The sequence below is a fragment of the Anomalospiza imberbis genome, unplaced genomic scaffold, assembly GCF_031753505.1.
Source record: "Anomalospiza imberbis isolate Cuckoo-Finch-1a 21T00152 unplaced genomic scaffold, ASM3175350v1 scaffold_78, whole genome shotgun sequence".
NCBI lineage: Eukaryota > Metazoa > Chordata > Aves > Passeriformes > Viduidae > Anomalospiza > Anomalospiza imberbis.
The window spans coordinates 417269-439199 of NW_027100397.1; the positions used below are offsets into that span (position 1 = coordinate 417269).

The window sequence follows — 21931 nt, forward strand, 5'->3', positions numbered from 1 at the left end:
GTGCAGTTTTTAGTGTTTGGGTTCCTTTTGGACCCGGATTTCTTGGCTTCTGCTGTTCTTTAGGTCGGAACTGCTGGATTTCCTTCTCAGCCTTTTCCAGAGCAGGTGTCTCCAGCTCTGCCAGGGGCAGGGTCTGGGGTAGGTGTTGGTTGCTGTTTGCTGCTGGGCGTTATCTTTGTGGGAATCTTTTGGGCCATTCCCAGAGTGTTGAGATGTTAAACTCATCTCCACTGAGTGGTGGAACATCCCTTAAAAAAACCTTTACCATTTCTTTCCCCGAGGCCAAGGCAAACCAAGGCTGAGTAGAGAAATAAAATGTTAGAAATGTTCAAGTCTATGACCTGGTGTATTTTCCATCAGTGCAATCCCAGGCAGCGCAGTGTGTGAGTGTGGCTGAGACCCAGAGTGGAATTGTGCCGTTGTCTTCGCCAGCAGCTGTGGCAGTGCAGGCCCAGAAAGCACTGAAGCTGCAGCAGTGGCAGCAAGGATTGGCCCCGGTGGCTGGAGATGCCAAAGGAGGGTGCCCAGGCAGAGGATTTGAGCAGAGGATGTGTGGGCAGGCCCAGGGGCTTGCCCCGCTGTGGAGCCCTGGCTGCTGCTGCGCTGCCTTCAGTGCAGGCTCCGTGGGGGCCTCCCATGCTCCTGCTGCAGGCGGGAAGTGCAAATCTCCGGGGCTTCAGAGCCCTGGAGCCCAGGCTGAGGGGTCCCCCCGTGCTCAGCTGTGCTGGGGGCTGTTTCTGGCCTCAGGGACACTTGGCATGGGCCACGCCACTTGGCCACCAGTGGTGCTGCTTCGGCCTCCTTAGGCAGGGCCCGATGTCCTGCTTGGATGTTGGGAACAGCAAAGTGCCAAGGCAGGCTCTGTGCCAGCCCAGCTTCCTGTGGGAGAGATTTCACAAGAGACAGGACTCTGGCCACAGACTGCTTTAAATGTACATCCCTTATCCCCACCCTGCACTGGGTGGAGAATTACCAGGGTAAAGAATTCCCAAGATCAATTGCAAGGGAGAGAATTGAATATCTGCCCTGGGTCTGGCTCTTCTTCTTGCCAAAGCCAACGGCAAAAGCCGTACCCATGGCATCTTGGTTTACAGCCCTGACTCCTTCCCAGGGGCTGTTTGGGTGGGCTCTCCCCTGGCCAGGAGGGCAATGCCTCTGCCAGGTGCTTGTGGCCGACCCCGTTCCCTGGGTGCCGGGGCCCCTTGGGCCGTGGGGTTGATCCCAGAGGGGCTGTAGGAACTGTGCCATGGCCTTTGCCTTCAGCTTGGCCTTCTGCTCATCCCTTCTTGCATTCAGCTGCTGTGCCTTTGTGCCCAAGTGCTCCAGGGCCTTCTTCTGCCACTCCTGCAGCCGCGCTCACTGCCTGTGGGTGCTCATCCTCTGAGAGCTGCTGAGCTTTGTGCAAAGTCTTTCCTTTCTCCAGCTAGCCAAAGCAAATGCTTAATAGAAAACCCTGATCCTTCCATGTACAATCTGCATTTCCCAGACGTTGCTTTGTTTTCCTCCCTGTGCTCAGGGTCCCCTCCCCAGCCCGTATCCCAGAGCCGGTCCCTGTCCTGCCACAGTGTCCAAAGGCAGCCCCCCCGGCGGGCAGGGCCGGCAGCTCCACGGGGCCGGGCAGCGGCCGGGGCGTCCCGCAGGCTCCTGGGGGCCGGGGGCCACTGCCGGCCCTGCCCGGGGCTGGTGGGGTCAGGCAGCACCCGGCGCTGAGCCCCGGCTGCCCCACAGCCCCGGCCCGGCCCCGCAGCTCCCCACAGGCCCCCAGCCCGTGCTCCCGGTCCCGCACCTCTGCGCCCGGTGCTGCCGCTGCCCACCACAGAGAAACCCCCTGGCATCCTGACCTTCTTTTCCTCTCCTGGAAACCCGGGATGGAAAGGATCTGGATCAGCTGGCAAATTCTGAGCATAGAACAGGTCTGAAATACATCCCAGTCCTCTGTATTTTTCTCTTCATTCTTTTTTCGATCATCCTTTTTCTTAATACATAGATTCCTCCTGCTGCTTCTTGCCTTCACCACATTGCTGCACACTGCCCTTCACCCGATCCCTTCCCAGCACACCAACACCATCCATCCCCTGTTGTCCAAATCCCTTCTCCACTTCCCTCATTGCCCCCCTGGGTGTCCATGTCCTTAATTACCTCTGGGGGAATGTGCAAACTACCTCAACATTCTCCCAAGGGACCCTTCAGAGACATTTTGGGATCATCATCTCTTTGGCCAGGACCCCTCCCTGGCTTTCCCTTTTCTCCCCTCCCTGGGTGCCCTGCCATGTTCACTCCCCGAAGATCCCAGTGCACTCACTGCTGAGATTTTCAGTGCTCTCTCCCTGCTGACTCTTCACAGACCCCCCTGATGTGTCACTCGTCTGTCTCCTGGTCACTCCCGGGTCCCCAATCGATCCCCAGTGCCGCCGCCAGCCAAGGGAGCCGATCACCCAAAGTGGGTGAGGCACCTTCAGCTGCACTCCCTGCCCGCCGCCCCGGACCGGTGGAAGGAATTCCGGATGAGCCCCAGGGTGTGTGGGAAAATTGACATCAGCAGAGGTTTCTGTCCACAAAGCAGACAGAGGAGTCCTGTAAAAGTAATTTCATTCCTAGAAATGGGAGAGGCCATCGCACATTCCCCATGGGATCTCTGCAGTTGTTGGAGGACACAGCCTCCTTTTCATCCCAATTCTCCTGGCCACATCTCCCTCTCCCTTTCCCCACTGGCTGAAGTACTTCAGAGGTGCAGACTTCCCAATCCACCTAGTACATACTCCCTTCATATGCACCCCAGTATTGTATAGCAGACGATATTCCTGGTTCTGTCAAGTCTTTGTTGTTCTTCGGGAAGTTCATGAATTGAGCAGGACCTTGGCTGAGCAGCAGTCTGTGTCATCAATTGATAACGTTTCCTGAAACCGATGGCTTCTCCTGTCACTTCCTTATGCACAGGTGCCTGGCCCTATCTCGGAGCAGATTCACAGCATCTGTTTGTAAAGACACTTTCCTCTTGTTCCTTTCATGGGGGTCCCCCGTTTTCGGGACATCCCCCCTGGAGCAGGGTGTCCCCTCTTTGCTGCAGCCGCAGCCCTCAGGCAGAGCTCAGCCAATCAGAGCGCAGGGCGCTGATGACTCACCAGTTGCCAGGCAGACTCGCAGCTCCCAGCGTTCCCCACCTGGAGCCGACCTGCGCCCCCCCCTCGGCCCCATCGCCCCCGCGAGGGGAATTTGGGGAGGTGGGAGTGGGGCAGCGCCAAGGCCGGGCCCCCCCGCGCTGTCCTGGCGGGAGCGGCTGCAGTGGGGACCGAGTGCGGGTGGAAGCGGCCGAGAGCCCAGCGCTGCCCCAGCCCGACCTGCCCCAGCTCCATCCCTGCCCCTGCGCTGGGATGCTGTGGGTCTGGGGGGAAGAGGGAGCCGGCAGTGGGTGCTGGGCCTGGGGGCAGGAGGAGAAGGGAAGGAGAAGCAGGGTTGAGGAACAAAATGGTCAAAGGATGGATGTGACATGAGAAGGTGGGATTGTGCAGGAGAAGGAGGAATAGCAGGAGGAAGAGGAGTGTGAGGAAGAGCAGAGTCACAGGAGGAGGAGGAGCAGAAACAGGAAGCAGCACAAGGTTACACCCCTCCCTGTATCTGCAGCCTCCCCCCAGCCCCAGGAGCGCTGCTCCCCCCACATGCAGCAGGTGACTGTGGAGGGGGATCCAGGATTTTCACGGGGTGAATCTTGGTGTTTCTGAGCTTGCTTGGGCTAAATGTTGGTGCTTTGGTTTTATGTGGCAGCTGAATCTTTATCTTTTGGAGGAGGTTTTTGCTGAATTGTGGGGTTTGGGATGTTTTTGATGTGTGTATTGAGGTTTGCAGGATTTGTGGGCTGAATCTTGGTGTTTTGGAGGTTCTTACGTACAAAAACTTACCAATGACTTCTTAAGATAAACTTGGGCAGGGAGCAACCTCCAGTCCAAGTTGCGCTCCTCTTGTTTTTTCCCCAAACCAGGATTTTTCATTCCTGGGCGTGGCTGGATGGAGGAGGAGGAAAAGCCCTGGAGATCCTGCAGGAGGTGGAGCTGCAACCCCAGCCCAGGGAGCTGCTGGGAGGAAAGAGCCCCCCTGAGCCAGGAAGGCAGCCAGAGATCCAGCCGGGGCTCGGAGTTGGTGGAGATGGCTCATGGCAGGGAGAAACCTCACAAGTGCTTGGAATGTGGGCAGGGTTTCAGCTTCAGCTCCACCCTGCTCCGGCACCAGAGGATCCACACTGGGGAACGGCCCTACAAGTGTGGGGAGTGTGGGAAGGGTTTCAGCCAGAGCTCCCACCTGATCCATCACCAGAGGATCCACACTGAGGAATGGCCGTATGAGTGCTTGGAATGTGGGCAGGGATTCAGCCACAGCTCCAAACTGATCGAGCACCAGAGGATCCACACTGGGGAACGGCCCTACAAGTGTGGGGAGTGTGGGAAGGGTTTCAGCCAGAGCTCCCACCTGATCCATCACCAGAGGATCCACACTGAGGAATGGCCGTATGAGTGCTTGGAATGTGGGCAGGGATTCAGCCACAGCTCCAAACTGATCGAGCACCAGAGGATCCACACTGGGGAACGGCCCTACGAGTGTGGGGAGTGTGGGAAGGGTTTCAGCCGGAGCTCCAACCTGATCCAGCACCAGGTGATCCACACTGGGAAACGGCCCTACGAGTGTGGGGAGTGTGGGAAGAGCTTTGGCCATAGCCATATGCTGAGAAGACACCAGCACATCCACACTGGGGAGAGGCCCTACGAGTGTCCCCAGTGTGGGAAGAGGTTTCACACCAGCTCTGATCTCCTCAAACATGAGCGGATTCACACAGATGAGAGGCCCTTCCGCTGCCCCGACTGTGGCAAGGGCTTTAACCGCAACTCCAGTCTCACTGTGCACCGGCGCATCCACAGCGGGGAGAGGCCCTACGAGTGTGGGGAGTGTGGGAAGAGCTTCTCACAGAGCTCAAACTTGACCAGACACCAACGGTGGCACCAGTAAGGGAAGCCCTGAGATAGTGTAAAAATTTAACAGGCTAGAAATCCCTTTGCATTTAGGTAAAATGTTCCTCTTTGTGCTTGCAAACATAAGTAAAATATGCTGTTTAGTCTAGTAACTGGAGCACAAGCAAAACTGCCCCAGCTAAAGAGAAAGAATGCAAATTTGTATGCTAAAGAGATAAGAAAGACTCCTCCAACCTTGAAACAGACATCGCAGAGTGACCCAGGAGTTCTCTCTGTACTTTCTGAGAAAAAGTGAGTACAAGTGTAACTAGCTGTAAGTGTAAGGCAAAATCAGAAGAATGAATATGCATGAACCTATTGTGAAATTCTATGAATATGTAAATTAGCTAGAGTAATAAAAAAGAATCCGGAGTTTTCAGGTACACGCATGGCCAGTGAAGGGAAAAGCCTGGCGTGCGCGCGGTGCTGAAATACGTACCAAATCTTACAAATCTATCAGAATTGTAAGGTTTTCATTTTCCACCTCAATTCACCCAGCGAGTGCCCCAAGTGAAAGAAGAGCTTCGAGTGAGGGAAGAGAGTGAGGGAAGAGCTTGCAGTGAGGGAAGAGAGTGAGGGAAGAGCTTTGTGGGCTGCTCCAGCTCCATCCCCCATGGGAGGATCCGGGCTGGATGATCCCCAGTGATCCCCGTTGGGCAGAGCCCTGGTGCCCCCGAATGGGGAATAAAACAGAGAGGAAAACAATGGAGCTGATAAAGGGGCCGATATCTGAGGCCTGACTGAGCAGCAACTGTGGGAGACACAGACACAGTTTAAGTCTCCCTGGGCAAGAAGTGACCAAGCAACCTGTTGTGAGACTTTGTGATAAGATAATGTTCCCAGGTGCCGTGATGTCATGAAGAATGTGTAGCCAATGGGAAATTGTTAGCAAACATCGAGCCCTATCTGAGCACCACACAAGTAAAACCCTGTATAAACACCTGGTACCCTCAATGAAATTGGCTTCTGGTCTAAACTCGGCTGTCCCCGTCTCTCCATCGTGGATAAGCCCTGTTGTGGGTGATCCCCGTTGGGTGGGGGGAAGGTGTTGGAGGGATTTCTTTCCCTTCTGCTTGTGCTGCTGTGTTTGGTTGGTAATAAATTCCCTCCGTGTGCCCAGGCTGGGTCTGTTGTCCCCGTGCCGGTGCTCGGGGCGGGATCTCTGCCGTTGCTTCTCTCCAGTCCCGGGCCTCTCCTCAGCCAATGAGAGAACGCGGTGGACAAGAGTCAGCCAATCAGAGCGAGCGGGGCTGATGACTCACCAGTTGCCGGGCAGACCCGCAGCACCCAGTGTTCCCCACCTGGACCCCACCCTCCCTGCCCAGTCCCGGCCCCCGCGTGGGGTCCCCCCAAGTCCCTCCCCACTGCCCCCCATAACCTGGGCTGGGTTTAACTGGGAAGCTTTACTGGGAAGACTGGGAGCAGGCGGGCAGGGGCAGAGTGACAGCAGGGCTGGGGGGACACACGACCCCCCCGAAATCAGCGTGGGGATGGAGCGGGGGGTCCCGGCCGGGCCCGAGACCACGGGGAGGGGCTTGAGCCGGCGGCGGCTCAGGAGCTCTGTGTGCAGAGAAAAGGGGGTGACACCGGGCTGGGGGCCCCGGGGAAGGAGCACACACGCTCCTAGAAGCTGAGCCCCAGCGCCAGGAAGATGAAGCCTAACTCGGAGCCCCCGATCCCTGCCAGCATCTTGCTGCGGGCGGCATCCAGTGGCATCTCTGGGGGCTCTGCAGGGGTATGGACCCCCCAAAACCTCTCAGACACCCCAAACCCTCTCCCAGTCCCTTCCCAGCCTCACCAGGACTCACCCTGACCCCTCCTAGTCTCTTCCCAGCACAACCAACCTCATCCCAACCTCTGCTTTTCCATCCCCAATCTCCTTCCAGCTCCTCTGCACTCACTCCAATCCTTCCCAGTCACACCCAGCACCTCCAAACTCCCTCCCAGTGTCCAGCAGGACCCCCAGAACCCCATCCCACCATCCCCAGCATCCTTCAAACCACTTCTCAGCCCTTCCACTCCCCCAAGCCCCTCTCCCAGCTGAAACCAGGCTGTCTCCAATTCCCTCCCAGTTGCTCCCAGCACATCCCAGTGGCTCTCTCAGCGCCCCCAATTCCTCCCCCATGCCCCAATGCCAGCTCAGGGGGTGCTTCAGGCTGATGTGCTCCACTTGGCAGCTGCAGGTGAGCCCGTGCCAGGGGGGTGTTTCCGGCAGCACCAGGAGCTGGTAGGTCCAGTCCTTGTTGGGGACCATGTCAGTGGCCCCCACAGAGAGCTCCTGCTGGCCCTGGAACCACCTCAGCTGGGTGTGGGCAGGGTAGAAATCCATCACGGAGCAGCCCTGGGCTGGGAGCTCGAGGGCACCAGCGAGATGGATACGCTGGGGGGCACTGGGAGAGAGCGGGAACCGACGGGGGTCAGCTGGAGGGAACTGGGAGAGAGAGGGGAGGGATGGGGTGGCCTTGGGAGGGATTGGGAATGGACTGGGATGGATTGGGGCAGCACTCAGCGAGATGGGAGGGGATGGGGGGCACTGGGAGGGAGGATGGAGGTCTAGGAGTGAACTGGGAATGAAGTGGGAATGGACTGGGAGGGACTGGGGCGGCACTGGGAGGAACTGGGAACGAAGCGCGCGGCACTGGGAGGCCGAGTCCAGTGCGGGGCACTCGGCACTGCGGGTCTGCCTGGCAACTGATGAGTCATCAGAGACACGCGCTCTGATTGGCTGAGAGGCGGCAGCACCACGCTAGGCTGAGATGGACAGCCGGGAGGCACTGGGAGAGACTGGGATGGACTGGGAGAGCCACGGGGGTCAGTGGCAGGGACACAAGGTCTCGGGGATGGGCACAAGGAGGGCTGAGGGCTCTGGGCCGATTCCAGGGAGGTTTTGAGGGGCTCCAGGGTCAATGCCAGGGCAGGGCCCGAGGGGACACGCTCTGCCCCGCGCTCACCTCGGCGCTCCGTGAGGAACGGGCTGAGATACTCGTGGTTGTACCGGCACAGCCAGTCCGCCGCAGCCCTTTTTTGCTCCATAACGTCTGGGTCGCTGTTCCAATACCTGGCTGCTGTCTCCCCATAGGGGGTGAACCCCAAAAAGTGCCCCACGTCGCAGTCGAACATCGCGTACTGCTCCCGATTGTAGATGAACCTGCTCAGGTACCTCACCTTCTCCGTGCCGTTCATGAAGTGACACTCGGACTTTCCCACGTACTGGAACACCCCTGTGTGTGCAGGACACAGGTCCGGGGGTGCCCCCCCAGCAGCCCCAGAGCTCCGGGATCCACCCCGGATCCCCACTCCGCACCCCCTGTGCCCCAAGGCCGCCATGGATCCCTCCTGCCCGAGCTGCCACTTCCTCTTTTCCACCCTTCCACACTTCCCCTTCCACATCCTCTCTTCTCCCACCTCCAGCCTCTCCCCAGATGAGTTTTGGGGTGCCATTTACTCCTTTTCCTCTTTCCCAACCTTTTAAACACAATTTCCCAAAAGCCCAGCCCCCCTTCCCGCACAGTTTTGGGGTCCTAACCTCCCCTTTAACCCACTTTTCCACCCTCTCCCACCCCTTCCTCACCTGCCCCCAATCCTCAGCCCCTCCCGCTCTTCCTTTCGGGGTCCCCTCCTCCTCCTCCCCCTGCAATTTCGGGCTCCCACCGCCCCCTTTTCCCCATTTTCCCCCCTGTCCCACCGCCTCCCGCCCCCCCCCGCTCTCCCGAGAGCTCCGCGCCCGCAGCCGGGGGGGCTCCCAGCACCACCAGTGCCACCAGTACGGCCCCAGCTGCCGCCACTCGCCCCATGGCCAGCGCCGCCCAGGGAGCACCAGCCCCAGAGCGGCCGCGCTGCGCTGGCAGCACCAGTCCGGAGCAGCGCGGGCTCAGCAGCGCCGCGCGCTCTCATTGGCTCCGAGCACTTTTGGGCACCGATTGCCGAGGCTCAGCCACACAACCGATGACTCCTCAACTCCTCGCGCTCCCATTGGCTGCAGCGCGTTTTGGCTGCGTTTGGATTGGCTGAGCGGTTCCGGGACGCTGCAGCCCCGGCTGGGGCTTTTCCAGGCACGGGGAGCCTTGGGGCGCTGCGCAGCTGGGAGCTCAGCTGTGCCCAGAAATGTGTGCCCGGCTGCGCGGGGTCTCAGGGGTGCCCGTGGCGAGGGGTGACGCTGGCCCCATGCCAGGCACCCCCCAGAGCCGCTCTGTCCCTGCCCCCCGCAGCCGCACAGGGACAGAAAATGGAACCGAGGGTTCCTGCCTGGGAACAAGGAGCGGGAGAGATCCCTCAGCAAATCCGGCACGGGCACAGCAGACCCGTCCCGTACACAGGGAGGGAATTTATTACCAACCAAATCACACCAGGACAAGCAGAGGGGAAAGAAATGTCTCCAACACCTTCCCCCCACCCAACCGGGATCACCCAGAGCGGGGTCACCGGGGCTCTGCCCAACAGGGCTCACTGGGGATCATCCAACGTGGATCCTCCCATGGGGGATGGAGCTGGAGCAGCGCACGAAGCTCTTCCTGCACTCGGGGCACTCACAGGGCCTCTCCCTGGTGTGGAAGTGCTGGTGAGTGACGATCCCTGAATTGCACCTGAAGCTCTTCTGACATTCCAAGCACTCATAGGGCCGTTCCCCAGTGTGGATCCTGTGGTGCTCGGTGAGGTCAGAGGTCCCACTGAAGCTCTCCCCACACTCCCCACACTCACAGGGCCTCTCCCCAGTGTGGATGTTGTGGTGTTCCATCAGGGTGGGGCTCCAGCTGAAACCCTGCCCACATTCCAAGCACTTGTGGGGCTTCTCCCTGCCATGAGGGTTCTCCACCAGCTCCGAGCTCCAGCTGGATCTCCGGCCACGTTCCTGGCTCAGGGGAGCTCTTTCATCCCAACAGCTCCCTGGGCTGGGTTTGCAGCCCCTCCTCCTGCAGGATCTCCAGGGCTTTTCCTCCTTCTCCATCCAGCCACAGCCTGGGAATGACAAATCCTGCTTTGGGGAAAACCAAGGTGGGAGCGCCTTGGAGTAGAGGCTCCTCACTGCCCAAGACCATCCCTGGAACTCAGCAGGAGTCTTGTGTCCATGGAAATCTCCACTATATCAAGGTTCAGCCCAAAACAACTCTCCCAGGAGTTCCCTATCTCTGATCTCTCCACTTTTGGCGTTCCAGAGGTTTCCTTTCCCTGGGATGATGGGGGTCCAATGGCTCCAGGGGTTCCCCCTTCTTTGGCGTCCTGCTTAGGGATGATCCAGGGTCTTTTGGGGGTCCATGGGGTCCCTTCTGCCTTGATGCTCTACTTTGATATCCCAGGGGTCCCAGGGGTCCCTCCTCTCCAGGCTCCCCCACTTTCCAGCCAGCCGGGGTTCCCCCAGCTCCAGGATCACCCCTCTCTTCTCTCTCCATTCCGGGGGTCGCAGGGGTTGCCCCTTCTCTGCTCCCCCGGGGGTCCCCAGGACCAATGTCCTCCCCCTGGTGGCCCTGGGCAATGGCCACGTGGACTCCCAAAGATCCCCCCAAGGGGCTCAGCTCTGGGGTCCTGCAAGATCCAAACCTACACACACACACACACACAGAGAAATAAAACTCCCACGGTCTATTTGGGCCTCCCAGACGATATTTGGGGCTCAATGCCACAATCTGCAAGCTCCAAATACACCCCAATAAAAAAACCCTCTCAGGGACCCCCCGATAGATTTGGGACGAGCTCCCCCTCCCCTCTCACCTGCAGGATGAGCTGGGGGCGATGGTCCTGAGGCCAAGAGTGCTGCGGCCACAGGGGGCACTGGAACCTCCTGTTTCTCCTCCTTTTCCTGCTCCTGCTCCTCCTCTTCCTGCTCCTCCTTTTCCTCTCTCCCTCCTCCTCCTCCTTCCTCATCCCACCTCCTGCCCAGTTCCTGCCTTCTCTATATTTAGAGTGGAGAACCTTTTTTGTTTTTAGAACGAGAACAAAGATCCCAGATGGAACACGGCTTGCTGGTTTTAGCCAGAAGTGTCAGTGACTAAAGGTCATGTTTCCTCTGCTTTGGTGCCGTCCTTTTTCCTCCTCAGTGTTCAGGCTGGGCTATGGGGTGTCCTTGTTTGCTGCATTTTCAGAGCTCCTCCTGGATCCTTTGGGCAACAGGCTGTGCCCTGGGAGGGCTCTTTGTGCTCCTTTGTGACACAGGAGAACCTTCCAGGCGGTTTCTGCATGAGCTGCTGCTGTGATGTCACAGGAGCACTGCCACGTCCCCGAGGTGTTCCCGTTGCTGTGGCACACGGAGGCCTCAGTGTCCAGAGTGGCTCTGGGCACTGCTCGTTGCCGGAGGATCCTCCTGCCCGAGGCATTCTCAGCAGCCAGCCCACCCCTGACGGGTGTCCTTCTGTGCGTGCAGGGCTACAGTCTGCAGACGTGTGCAGCGCAGCCAAAATGATCCAGCACATGGCTGCTGCAGTTTGCACGCTGTACTCTGTGGCGTATGCGGGGTATTTTTTAACCCACTTGGCACGTAAGTCGAGGTTTTCCCTCGGTGCTGTGGCTTTGGGCTTGCTGTGTGCTTGCTGTTCTTCCTCTGGGCCTGAGCTGTCTTTGTAACCAAATTGCCATGAAGACACCATTGCTTTGGGAGAGCTCCTGGCAGCAGCTGCAGCTGGAAAAGGGGGTGTCTGCAGCCAGCGGGGCGTGCGCAGCATTTGCAATGAGCCCTGGGGGGTTCTGTTCCCTCAAGCGGGGAGTCTGTGGCAGCGAGCCTGGAACTGCCTGTCCAGCCAAGAGCTGACCCAGCCCAGTATTTTGTGCTGTTCTCTTGCTGTGTGAAGGGACTGTGGCTCCTGGAGGGACGCTGTAAAAGCAAAATGCTCTCTCGGGGTTGCCTTGCTCCGGGGCATTTCCCACCACAGGCAGTTGTTTTCCTGACAGCATCTGGTTCATGTTCCCTCTCCCGTTGCAGGGCACCTCATGAGTGGATCCCGAGCAGCTCCTCCTTCGGTGAGTGGGAAAGGAACCTTTGGTGTTTGGAATTGTGCAGCAAGTTGTGAGCTCGGCATGTGGCAGCTGAGTGCCGGCCTGGGAGGCTGAAGGAAAGTTCCTGCCAGTGTCCTTGCAGCAGCAAAGGGATCCCTGGGAGTTTTCTCCTTTTCTTTCTGTCCACAGGGCACAAAAGCAGCACCAGAACCTCCTATGGCTCCCTCTGCTTCCAAAGAAGTGGCCAAAGAGGAGGAAGGCCGCAGTGAGCTTCCCGCTGTTCCAGGGGACGATGGTGGACGTCCCTCAGTGCTGGGAGATGACAGTGAACTTCCCGCTGCTCTGGGAGACGAGGGCGAACATCCCGCGCTGTGGGAACACAACGGCGAGGCTCCTGCGGTGTGGGACAAGGACAGTGGACATCTCCCGGCATGGAAGGAGGACAGAGGACATCCTGTGTCTTGGGAAGAGAAGGGGGAACTTCCCCCAACATGGGAAGAGGACAGTGAACGTCGCCCGGCTTGGAATGATGATGGCGAACCTGCAGCGTTTTGGGAAGAGGACGGAGAAGCTCCCTGTGCTTGGGAAGAGGACACTGAACCTCCCTCGGCTGTGGGATCCTGGGCTGAACATTCTGTCAGCAGCACAGCCCTGCAGCCAGAGGGGAGAGGGGAGTGGTGCCTGATGCAGCTGAGTACGTCTGCTCTGTTCCTGTGTGCCAGAGCAGGGTGCTGTGTGTGTGTCTCGGCATCAGCTGCACCCAGTGCTGCTCTGCAGCTGAATGTGCCAGGGTCATTTCTTGTCCTTCCCCAGCTGAGACCAAGGGGCTGACGGCCCCAGGGAGGGGGGCTGCATTCTGGCTCTGCTGCAAGGCGGGGTCTCACTCTGGGAGGGAGCGTCTTCCACGTGGTTTCTTTCAGGGAACACTGTGAGCCTGGCGGAGCCTGCCGAGAAATACCTGGAAGTGGAGCAGATTGGCCAAGGGTAAGTGCACGGCAGTTACTTCTGCACAAGCAGGCCCAGGTGTTGTGCTGGTGCAGGATCAAGTGAGAAGTCAGGAGAGCTCCAAACACCTCCAGACACTGGGGCGCCATCCTGCTGTCCCTCAGTCCTGATCAGAATTGATACCTGTGCTCAGAAGGCACCGTCAAAGGCCCCTGAGGCTGGCAGTGTCCTGCCTGCAGCAAGGAGCAGGACCTGGAAGATCTTCTGTCCCTGGAATTGGATTGCTTAGGCAGGAAATGGAAAAGGATGGAATGCATTCTTTTCCAGTTCTTTAGACACCCATTGCTCACTTCAGGTTTTGAACTAAAGCAGTTCAGCGTGGGCATTTGGGATTTGCTCCAGCCCAATTCCTTGGTGTCGGGTCTCAGTTTTCTCTGGCACACCTTGCATGGCAGAGGGCTGGTGGCTGCTGCGCTGTTGTTGGAAGGGTCAATGCCCCCAGGTGTTTGTGAACGCTGCAGGCAGCAGAGATCTCCTGTCTGGGCTGGCTTTCACTGCCAGGACCTAAAGCGCTGCTTCTTTCTTCTCTGCTGTTTGGTGTCCAGGGCTTTCGGAACCGTTTCTAAAGGACTCGACAGGGCCACTGGAGGAGAGGTCAGTCTCAACACGCCCAGCACGTCTGGCAGCTCTCCAGGGCTCTCCCCTCTGCTGGGAGCTGTGGCTGCAGCTTTGGGGGCCAGCAGAGCTTTCCTGCACAGGCTGCTCCTCTGCCTGCAGAGCACAGCTGGGACAGACTTGGTCCTTCTGAAGTGCCCACAGGAATGCAAGGAGGGCAATGGATGTGTGTGTTTGCTTTGTTGTGCAATCCCAACCAGAGCAGTTGCATCTGAAATCATGACCCAATCCCATAGAACTACTTAAGGGTTCCCGGCAGTTTCACTCTGTTTGCACAGAACCAGAATTACCTCCTGCTTGCAAAGTGTGTTTGAACAATAATGAGAGTGTTGAGGCCATTTGAGAAGACTGTAGGTGCAGAGAATGTGGTTAGAGCTTGGAGGCTGACAGCTGAGGGGCCATTTCTGCAGGGTTTGCAAGGCCAAATGTCTCTGGCCATGTGTCCTGTAAGCAGCCCCCAGCGAGCAGAGCAATGGGCTGTGGGAATGGCACTTGCTGAGCTCTGGTGTCCCATCCCAAGGCAGTCTGGCACAGCCCGGCTCCATCGCCCCAAAAAGACTCGCTCTGTGTTTGCTGCAGCCTCCTGCCACAGACTTCTCCAGTTAAAGGTCTGCAATGTCCCTTCAGGTGGCCATAAAGAAAATGAGTCTGAGAGGGCAGAAGAGGGAACGAGCTGTGAATGAGCTCCTGCTCCTGAAGAACAAGAAGAACCCCAACATTGTCAGCTCTTTGGACAGGTGAGTGCTTCAGGCCTTATCCCGTGCCCGGGCCCTGCCTTAACCTTTCCTGCCATCCGTAGTCTGTAGCCTGTTTTGAAAATGCCTGACCCAGCCGTATCTTCCCAAAACAACAGCCTGGCAGTTCACTCCCTCCGTGTGCTTTTGTTGCTTTGGTTTGGTTTTTCCTTCAAGCTGACCCTGTTTTCTGTGTCTTACAACAAGTGCTGATAAACCACAGCAGAAATTATTTCCCTTGGCTTCTTCTTCCCAGCCCTTTCCCATTGCTGCAGATGCCAGGAAGAGCAGGTTCTTGTTCCCAGAAATGCCTCGTTTGCCCATTTGTCACTGGCCTTGCCTGTTTCTGAAGGGACTTTCTGAAAGGTTTTCTGACCCCTTTTGTCCCAGGTGCTGCCCGGCCTCCTCCCCTGGATAACCCTGGGAGCTGTGTTGCCTTGTTCTGCAGGGAAGGGTGGAACTGCTGAGTTCAGAAGCTGAACCAGCTGGGGGCCAGTGTTGTGGGTCCACATTGATCTGGGCCTTTGCTAAACTGCATTTTTCACCTGCTTGCCATCTCAGGCCTCTCCTTTCTCACAGGGGTCTCCTCCTTTAGACTGTGCAGATCCCAAGGGCTGTGCAGCCTGGCAGGAATGTCTCTCCATCGGATTCTGTCCTCATTGACAAGTGACCTGGCAATAAAACTCCACTCCAGGCTTTTCCATGGGGGAATTGAGCGCTGCACATTGGTCTCCATGCCACTGCTTTCCTCTTCCAGCTTCCTTGTTGATGGAGATCTCTGGCTGGTGATGGAATACATGGATGGAGGAACTTTGCAGGACGTTGTCAGACAGACACGCATGGCTGAAGGAGAGATGGCAGCTGTCAGTCGGGAGGTGAGGGATCCTGCCTGTGACTGCCATGCCTTGGACACGATGGTCCTTCCCAGCAGGGCGTGAGAGCAGGAGTGGCTCCAGGCTCAGGGCTTTGTTTCTCTGTTGTTTTTATGAGCTGGAGAAGAAAGAGCCCCTGCAGTGAATGGCCTGCCGGCAGCACTGCACTTCTACTTTGTTCTTGTTCTCTTTCCTGCTGTTGTGGCACTCTCTGTCTGTTTTGGATTTGATGTGCTGTTCTCAGCTTTGCCTTGAACCGTTTGCCTGGAGCTTGTCTGCACTGCACTCCTGGCCTGTCACAGCAAAGTCGCTGCTGGCAGAATTCTAAACTGTCCTTTCATGTGTGATATATTCCAGCCATTGGTTTTTACCCTCGTGTTTCTTGTTCTCTCTCAGTGTCTGCAGGGCCTGCATTTCCTCCATTCGAACCGGGTGATCCACAGAGATCTGAAGAGCTCCAACATCCTTCTGGGAATGGACGGCTCTGTCAAGCTGGGTGGGTGTTCCTGGCCAGGCACGGCGCTCCCGGGGTGCGGCTGTGGGGCTGCTTCCCAGTGACGGCCAGAGCCCCACAAGGGCTGCTGGGGGCACTGCCCGGCCCCTGCTGCCAGCTGAGAGCGGCTGCCCCTGCAGAGAGCTCAGGAGAGGAGCAGGCTGTCAGGGGTGCCTTTGCTCTGGGAATGGCCCTACCAGAGGGGCAGGAGTTGGAATCTAAAGCTGCAAGGGAATCAGTAAAAGCAACTGCACGAAAGCTGAGGGTTTCTTTAAGGGTCCAGTTCAGTTCCATCTTTCCTTGGCTACAGCCCTGAGGACTTTTCCAGCTGAATTCACTGCTGCATTCTCAGACTGAGAGCGGGGAGTCTTTGTGCTTGGTTTCCTCATTCCAGCTGCCTTTGACAGTGTTTGTTTCTGTCCTCAGCTGATTTTGGCCTTAGCGCTCAGCTCAGCCCTGAGCAGGACCAGCGCAGCTCCATGGTGGGCACTGCTCACTGGATGGCCCCAGAAGTTGTCACCAGTTCTCCTTACGGCCCCAAGGTGGACATCTGGTCCTTCGGCATTGTGACCATCGAGATGGTGGAAGGAGAACCTCCTTACTTCAAGGAAACGAGGGCCATGGTAAGAGGCCAATTCTCCCGTGGTTGCAGAGGCCTGTGAGCACAGGGTGACCCTGCACTGGGAGCAGCAGCTGGAGGTTTCTGCACATGGGGAAGGGAATTCCCAGAGGACTGGAGTCTCAACACAGACACATATTCTGCAGTCTCCAGACACAATTTGCTTTGGGATTTACGTTGTTGCAGTTCTTCTGGCTGTGAGGATGACCTGAAAATGTGAAGCAAGTGCACCAGCTCTTTACAATGGCTGAGGCAGCACCAGGGTTTGGGTTTTTTGGTTGGCATAGAAAAATGAGCTGTGAGCAGCATCTCTGCCAGGGAGGAAAGGGCCCCTGGAGCTGGGGCTGGGAAGCCGGGGTCGATGTGAGCACTTGTGGGTGGGAAGGAAGCTGGCAGAGCGCTGAGTTTGCTTTTCCTGCAGGCTCGCGCTCTGATCCGGCAGAACGGGACCCCGCAGCTGCAGGAGCCCAGGCGCCTGTCGGCTCTGCTGCGAGACTTCCTCGAGTGCAGCCTGGAGCCGGACGAGGAGCGGCGCTGGTCTGCCCAGGAGCTGCTGCAGGTGAATGCCAAGCGGCTGCAGGGGAAGCAGCAGCGCCAGGGAGGGGTTTTCTTGTGGGGCCCCCTCCGATGGTCTCCGGTCTCACTGCTTTCCACACGCAAAGCAAGCAGAATCCTCGCCTGGTTTGGCTTGGCAGGGGCCTTTCGAGGTCATCTGCACCTGGGGCCCCACAGCGAGCAGGGCCATCTTCAAGCAGCTCAGGTGGCTCAGAGCCCTGCCTGACCTGAGCTTGGATGTTCCCAGGGAGGAGGCACCTCCCACATCTCTGGGCACCTTCTGTCAGTGCTTCCCCACTCTCCCGCTAAAAAAATTCTGCCTTAGATCTCATCTGAGCCTGCTTCCCTCTCCTGAGTTTCAGACCATTTCCCTTTGTCCTGTTGCAACAGAGCCTGTGAGGAAGTTGACTCTGGAAAGTAACGGTTCATTTCTTTCTTTTTTCTCCTTTGGGCAGCACCCATTTTTATCATCAGCCAAGCCTCTCTCCAGCCTGACCCCTCTGATCACCGCAGCAAAGCAACTGAGGCAGCAGAGGAGGTGATGAAGCACTGGAGGACAGATTTTAATTACTGTAGTTAGTTAGGACAACTAGTTAGTTATGGTAGTTAGCAGTGCCAGTTAGTTATGGTTGTTAGTAGTGCTAGTTGGTTAAGGTAGTTAGGACAGCCTGTTTGTTACGGCTCTTATGACAGCCTGTTTGTTATGGCAGTTTTTTGAATAAAAACTCTCTTAAACCTCAACTCCCTTGACGTGTCCCTTCCTTCTCCCTGTGTGACTCAGCTGCCCGGAGCAATGTGAGGGGAGAGCGGGCCCAGCCTCACCCAGAGCTGAGCCCCAGCAGAGCCCTGGCAGAGCCCAGAGCAGCCTCGGCATCTGCAGAGTCAGCCTGGAAGGAGGCGCTTGGAGCCTTCTCGGCTGCACCCGACTCTTGGTTACAAACTGTGTGTCAGGGCTCACCCCCAGATTGGGGTGGCCCTGAAAGATGGAAAAGTCTCTCCTCCAGCCTGTGTCTTCAAAGAAAGACTCAGTAGTCTTCAGTCCTCCTGTCTCAAGGGAGTTAATTGTGTGTTATCTAAAAGATTTTCTTCCTGAACTGCTGCGGTCCGTTCAGCAGGTCAGACAAAGGCACATACTGACTCCCAGGGGGCTGGTGCCATCTTTTATATCATCCATGACGTGTTAAATGTTTATGGTTTTACCCCAATGCCTATCACCTATATTGAATGGTGACTTTCCACTCTAAACCAATCTGTGAGTGCCAACATCACCATGAACATGGAGGTTAGGAAGGAGAAAGAAGGAGGACAGGGCACGCCCAAGTCCCGAGTGAGGGAAGAGCTTGGAGTGAGGGAAGAGCTTTGTGCGCTGCTCCAGCTCCATCCCCCATGGGAGGATCTGGGCTGGATGATCCCCAGTGACCCCCGTTGGGCAGAGCCCTGGAGATCTGTTGTCTTGGTGATCCCTGTTGGGAAGACACCTGGATGGAGTGCTCCACATCTTCCTGGCTCCCCGTGGGCACCTGGATGAACCCCTGGCAGGAGCATCCATCAGGACACAGACCAAAAATGGGAATTCCTTGGGCAGAATGGATTTGTTGACTTTCAACCCCAGGACATCTTTTGCATTACGTCCTCTCTGCTGGTGGCATCAAGTAATACTGAATGGTCTTGGAGGTCTTTTCCAATTTCAGGGATTCCATGATTTTGATTTCCTAATGCCAAAGGGCATCTTCCAGAGCCAAATGGTGAAAAAGTGGGAAAAAGACCAAGATTTTGGAGACAGTGGGATGAAACTCCACCACAAAAGGGTCTTCCCTTCTACCCAATCATGTGGATCCTCAGCCGGCAGGGACACGGAAATCCTTTCCTTTTGGCCTTGGTTTTCTTTTCATTTCTCTTCATCCCTTCAAAATGTCCAATACTGAGGTAAAAATAGACATTGAACTAAGACATGGGTGTGGTCATGGTAGGACACAACATGGTGGGACACAGACATGGAGAGTGACATGGGGACACATGGACATGGAGGGGGACAGGGCCATTCATGGGGACATGAGGGGACACAGGCATGGATGGAGATGTGGGGACAATGACAGGGATTGAAACATGGTGGGGAGACAGCCATGGTTGAGGACATGGTGGGACACGGCCAGTGACATGTGGGGACGTGGCCATGGCCGGTGCCATGGGGGGAACTTGCAGGGGATGTGGGGGATGCTGGGTTTGAGGGAGCTGAGGGTTCCTGGGAGGAACTTGGGCCTTGCTTAAGTCTTTGGGGACCCCAGGCCGAGAGGCTCCGGCTGCGCTGGGAGACCCCGGCGGAGGTTCTGGGGCAGCTGCTCAAGGACCCCAGCTTGATATATTGGCTGAGTCAAGCTTCTCATTCCTAACACTCAGAATGCTTTTGGATTTCTCTATTGGCTTTTTGAATTTCTCTACTGGCTTCTGCATTTCTGTTGGCTTTTTGCATTTCTCTGTTGGCTTTTGCAGGTTCCTATTGACCATGAGCATTTTGCTCTGCTGCTCAATACTGATATCGATTATTGATAATTCCTTGCAGCTGCTCGCTGGCACAATGAAATCTCAGCGTTTGTACGGACAAGTCCAAGGCTGTGTGAGCTTTCTGCCAGGTTTTGGGAATCCTTTACGAATCCATTTCTCACATCTCTGGGCCCCCCCCGGTCCCGGCACTGTTCCTGGGGGTCCCGCGGCTCCGGGGGGGTCAAAGGGGAGGGGGTGGAACCCCCATGATGGGTGGGGGGCACAAAGGGGGGTCCGGGCCCGGTGCTCGGGGGGGTCGGTGCACGAGGGGGGCCCAGTCCCTGTCCCGGTGCACGGGGGTGGTGCTGCCCGGGGGGTCCCGGTGCCTGGAGGTGTCCCGGGGTTCGAGTGGGGGGCCCGTTCCCAATCCCGGTGCTCAGTGATGGGGGGATCAATGCACGGGGTGGTCCTGGTGCCCAGGATACTGTTTTTATAGCTATTTTATTACTATTGTGAAAAATGCGTATTATATGATTGGCCCTTCGCAAATATTAACTTGAATACTGTATGTATTATGTTGGAAAGTTATTTTGTAGTGTGAAAAACGCCAATCAATTGTTTTTAAAATTTTAAAAGTTTAATAGTAATAAAACGGTTATAGAAATAGTAATACAATTAGAGTAATGAAAATTTGGACAATTAAGATTAGGACAATATGAGGAAATAAAAACCAAGAGTTAAATGCCCCTGGATGCTTTTAGGGCACTAAGCTCGTAAAATCATGCCTTGTGAACAAAGAAACAACTCTTAAAAGCAACAGCCTGTTGCATATTCATACCCTTCACACATGATGCATACATTTTATTTAAAACAAAGAGCTCTGTCTGGTTAGTGCCAAATCTTGGTGGCGTCTTTAGGTCTGAGCGAGGCATGAAGAAGTTCGTTTCTCCTGATAAGGAAGCCACAAATTCTTTCTTTAGAAGATTTAGGTCTCTTGTGGCTGCTATCTCCATGGAGTACCTCATTCCTTTCTTAAAAAAATATCCCACATACATAGTTTCTATTTGAACCACAAAAGCTACATTTTAACTACAAAACTACAGTTACCATACCATTAAAATGCTAATACAGCACTACTAATCAATAGAACACAATACATATTCATTTTAGTATTTGCGAAAAGCCAATCTTTTAATCTGCATTTTTCACATGTAGTACTGTATTAATCCTTTGAAGTAGTGTGGTAAATATAGTTTTAGGTTATATCATAATGTTCAAATAGAAACTATGTGATGTAAGATATTTTTTTAGCAGCTGAGGAAAGGGATGAGATAGCCAAGAAATCCTTCTCAAAGAGATAACAGCAAGAGTCACTGCCTCCTTACTGGAAAAGACAAACATCATTCCACCTCCTCTCCCGTTCCTTTCATCTTTCAATGTCCGATTTCATTTATCAGCCAACCTACACTTTGTAATGGCAAATTATCTTTTTTCCCTTCATTGCCCTGAAAATTCACCAGTTTATTTTATCCCCTAACCTGCTGCATATGCATAAAATTAATTTGCCTGATCAATGTTGATGAGCCTGAACAGTTTTTCACTCCTGGTGTTTGCGACCCAGATTCAGTTTTTTTGCCTGTTCCAACCCCAAATTAAGTGAAACTCTCTCTTTATCTCTCTTTAACTCAGACACTTGTACTCTTCTTTAAGTTCTGTGTGGGAACCCAGGACGTCCCTCTGGCTGCCCTGGATGGCTCGAGCCCCTGGCAGGGGGCTCGGAGACCTTGGCACGGTGTCAAGAACGCCTGTGGCTTCGATTTCAGCCCATGGAAAAACTGCCAACGTTCTATGAGGAATTACAAGCCACGAGGGTTTGAGTAGGGTGGTAGGTGAATTAACACAGGGTGAAAAAGTAGAATTTTAGGGTTTTAAAATACAGGGTTCAAGGGGACAAGATGGAGGGATTTGGGTGTGTCCTGACCTCCTTCTTCTTCTTCTTGCCCTCCATGTCTTGCTGCGATGGTGACATGTGGACATTCTCAGTTCAGTCAGAGAGAAAAAGAGAAGGTTTTCTAACCAGGCGAGAGCCTGGGAAGCAGTTGGGGAAGAATGTAAATAATTCACTAATCTCTCTTGTTGTTCACATTGTTTATAGATATGTTCTGCCACCGTGCGTCATTCACTGCACACCAGTGGTGTGAGATGTTTTTACTCTAAGACCAATGAAGTTAGTCTGCATGATGTTCCCTATAAATAGAGTGGTGCATTTGAAATAAATCAGAGCTTCATTTCTTGCCTTCTAATTTGGAGTCCGTCTGCTCCCGTCCTGCTCAACGGCGACAGTGACACTTTTCTGTTGGTTGAAGGTAGAGACGCACTGTACAACATAAATGATAGATATTGGCATGTTATTGTAAACATAGTGCAGGTAGTGTTTAGTGTAAAATGGTAACACCACCCCAAGGGGGTGGGAGTCTGCCACAGACTGACCTGCTAGACAGACCGCAGCTCCTTGAGAAAGCATGTTATAGATTGTGGGAATCCAGGGCATCCCTCTGGCTGCCCTGGAAGGTCTGGGACCCTGGCAGGGGGTCATAAACCCCCCTGTACAGAGCCCCGAGAGACACTGTCTGATC

At 55.6% G+C, this 21931-nt stretch overlaps 3 protein-coding genes across 3 annotated transcripts in view; 2 read left to right on the top strand and 1 right to left on the bottom strand.

Moving 5' to 3' along the window:
• The window catches only part of LOC137467743 (zinc finger protein 850-like), a 192088-nt gene extending 186997 nt beyond the window's left edge, over positions 1 to 5091 (top strand). The window contains exon 7 of the mRNA XM_068179176.1: positions 4227 to 5091. Within this exon, the coding sequence (XP_068035277.1) occupies positions 4227 to 4995 (769 nt within the window). The 3' untranslated portion in view covers positions 4996 to 5091. The remainder of the gene's footprint in view (positions 1 to 4226) is intronic.
• A 1529-nt stretch (positions 5092 to 6620) lies between these two features.
• On the bottom strand, positions 6621 to 8791 carry LOC137467767 (class II histocompatibility antigen, B-L beta chain-like). The gene is given in 5 exon segments (XM_068179196.1): positions 6621 to 6715; positions 7125 to 7337; positions 7340 to 7387; positions 7949 to 8218; positions 8683 to 8791. Coding segments are annotated over 5 exon segments (735 nt in total).
• Positions 8792 to 12820: 4029 nt separating this feature from the next.
• LOC137467752 (serine/threonine-protein kinase PAK 3-like) overlaps positions 12821 to 21931 on the top strand; it is a 46111-nt gene continuing 37000 nt past the window's right edge. Inside the window, exons 1-2 of the mRNA XM_068179185.1 lie at positions 12821 to 12905; positions 13472 to 13520. The gene's annotated coding sequence lies outside the window, so the exon portion shown is untranslated. The remainder of the gene's footprint in view (positions 12906 to 13471; positions 13521 to 21931) is intronic.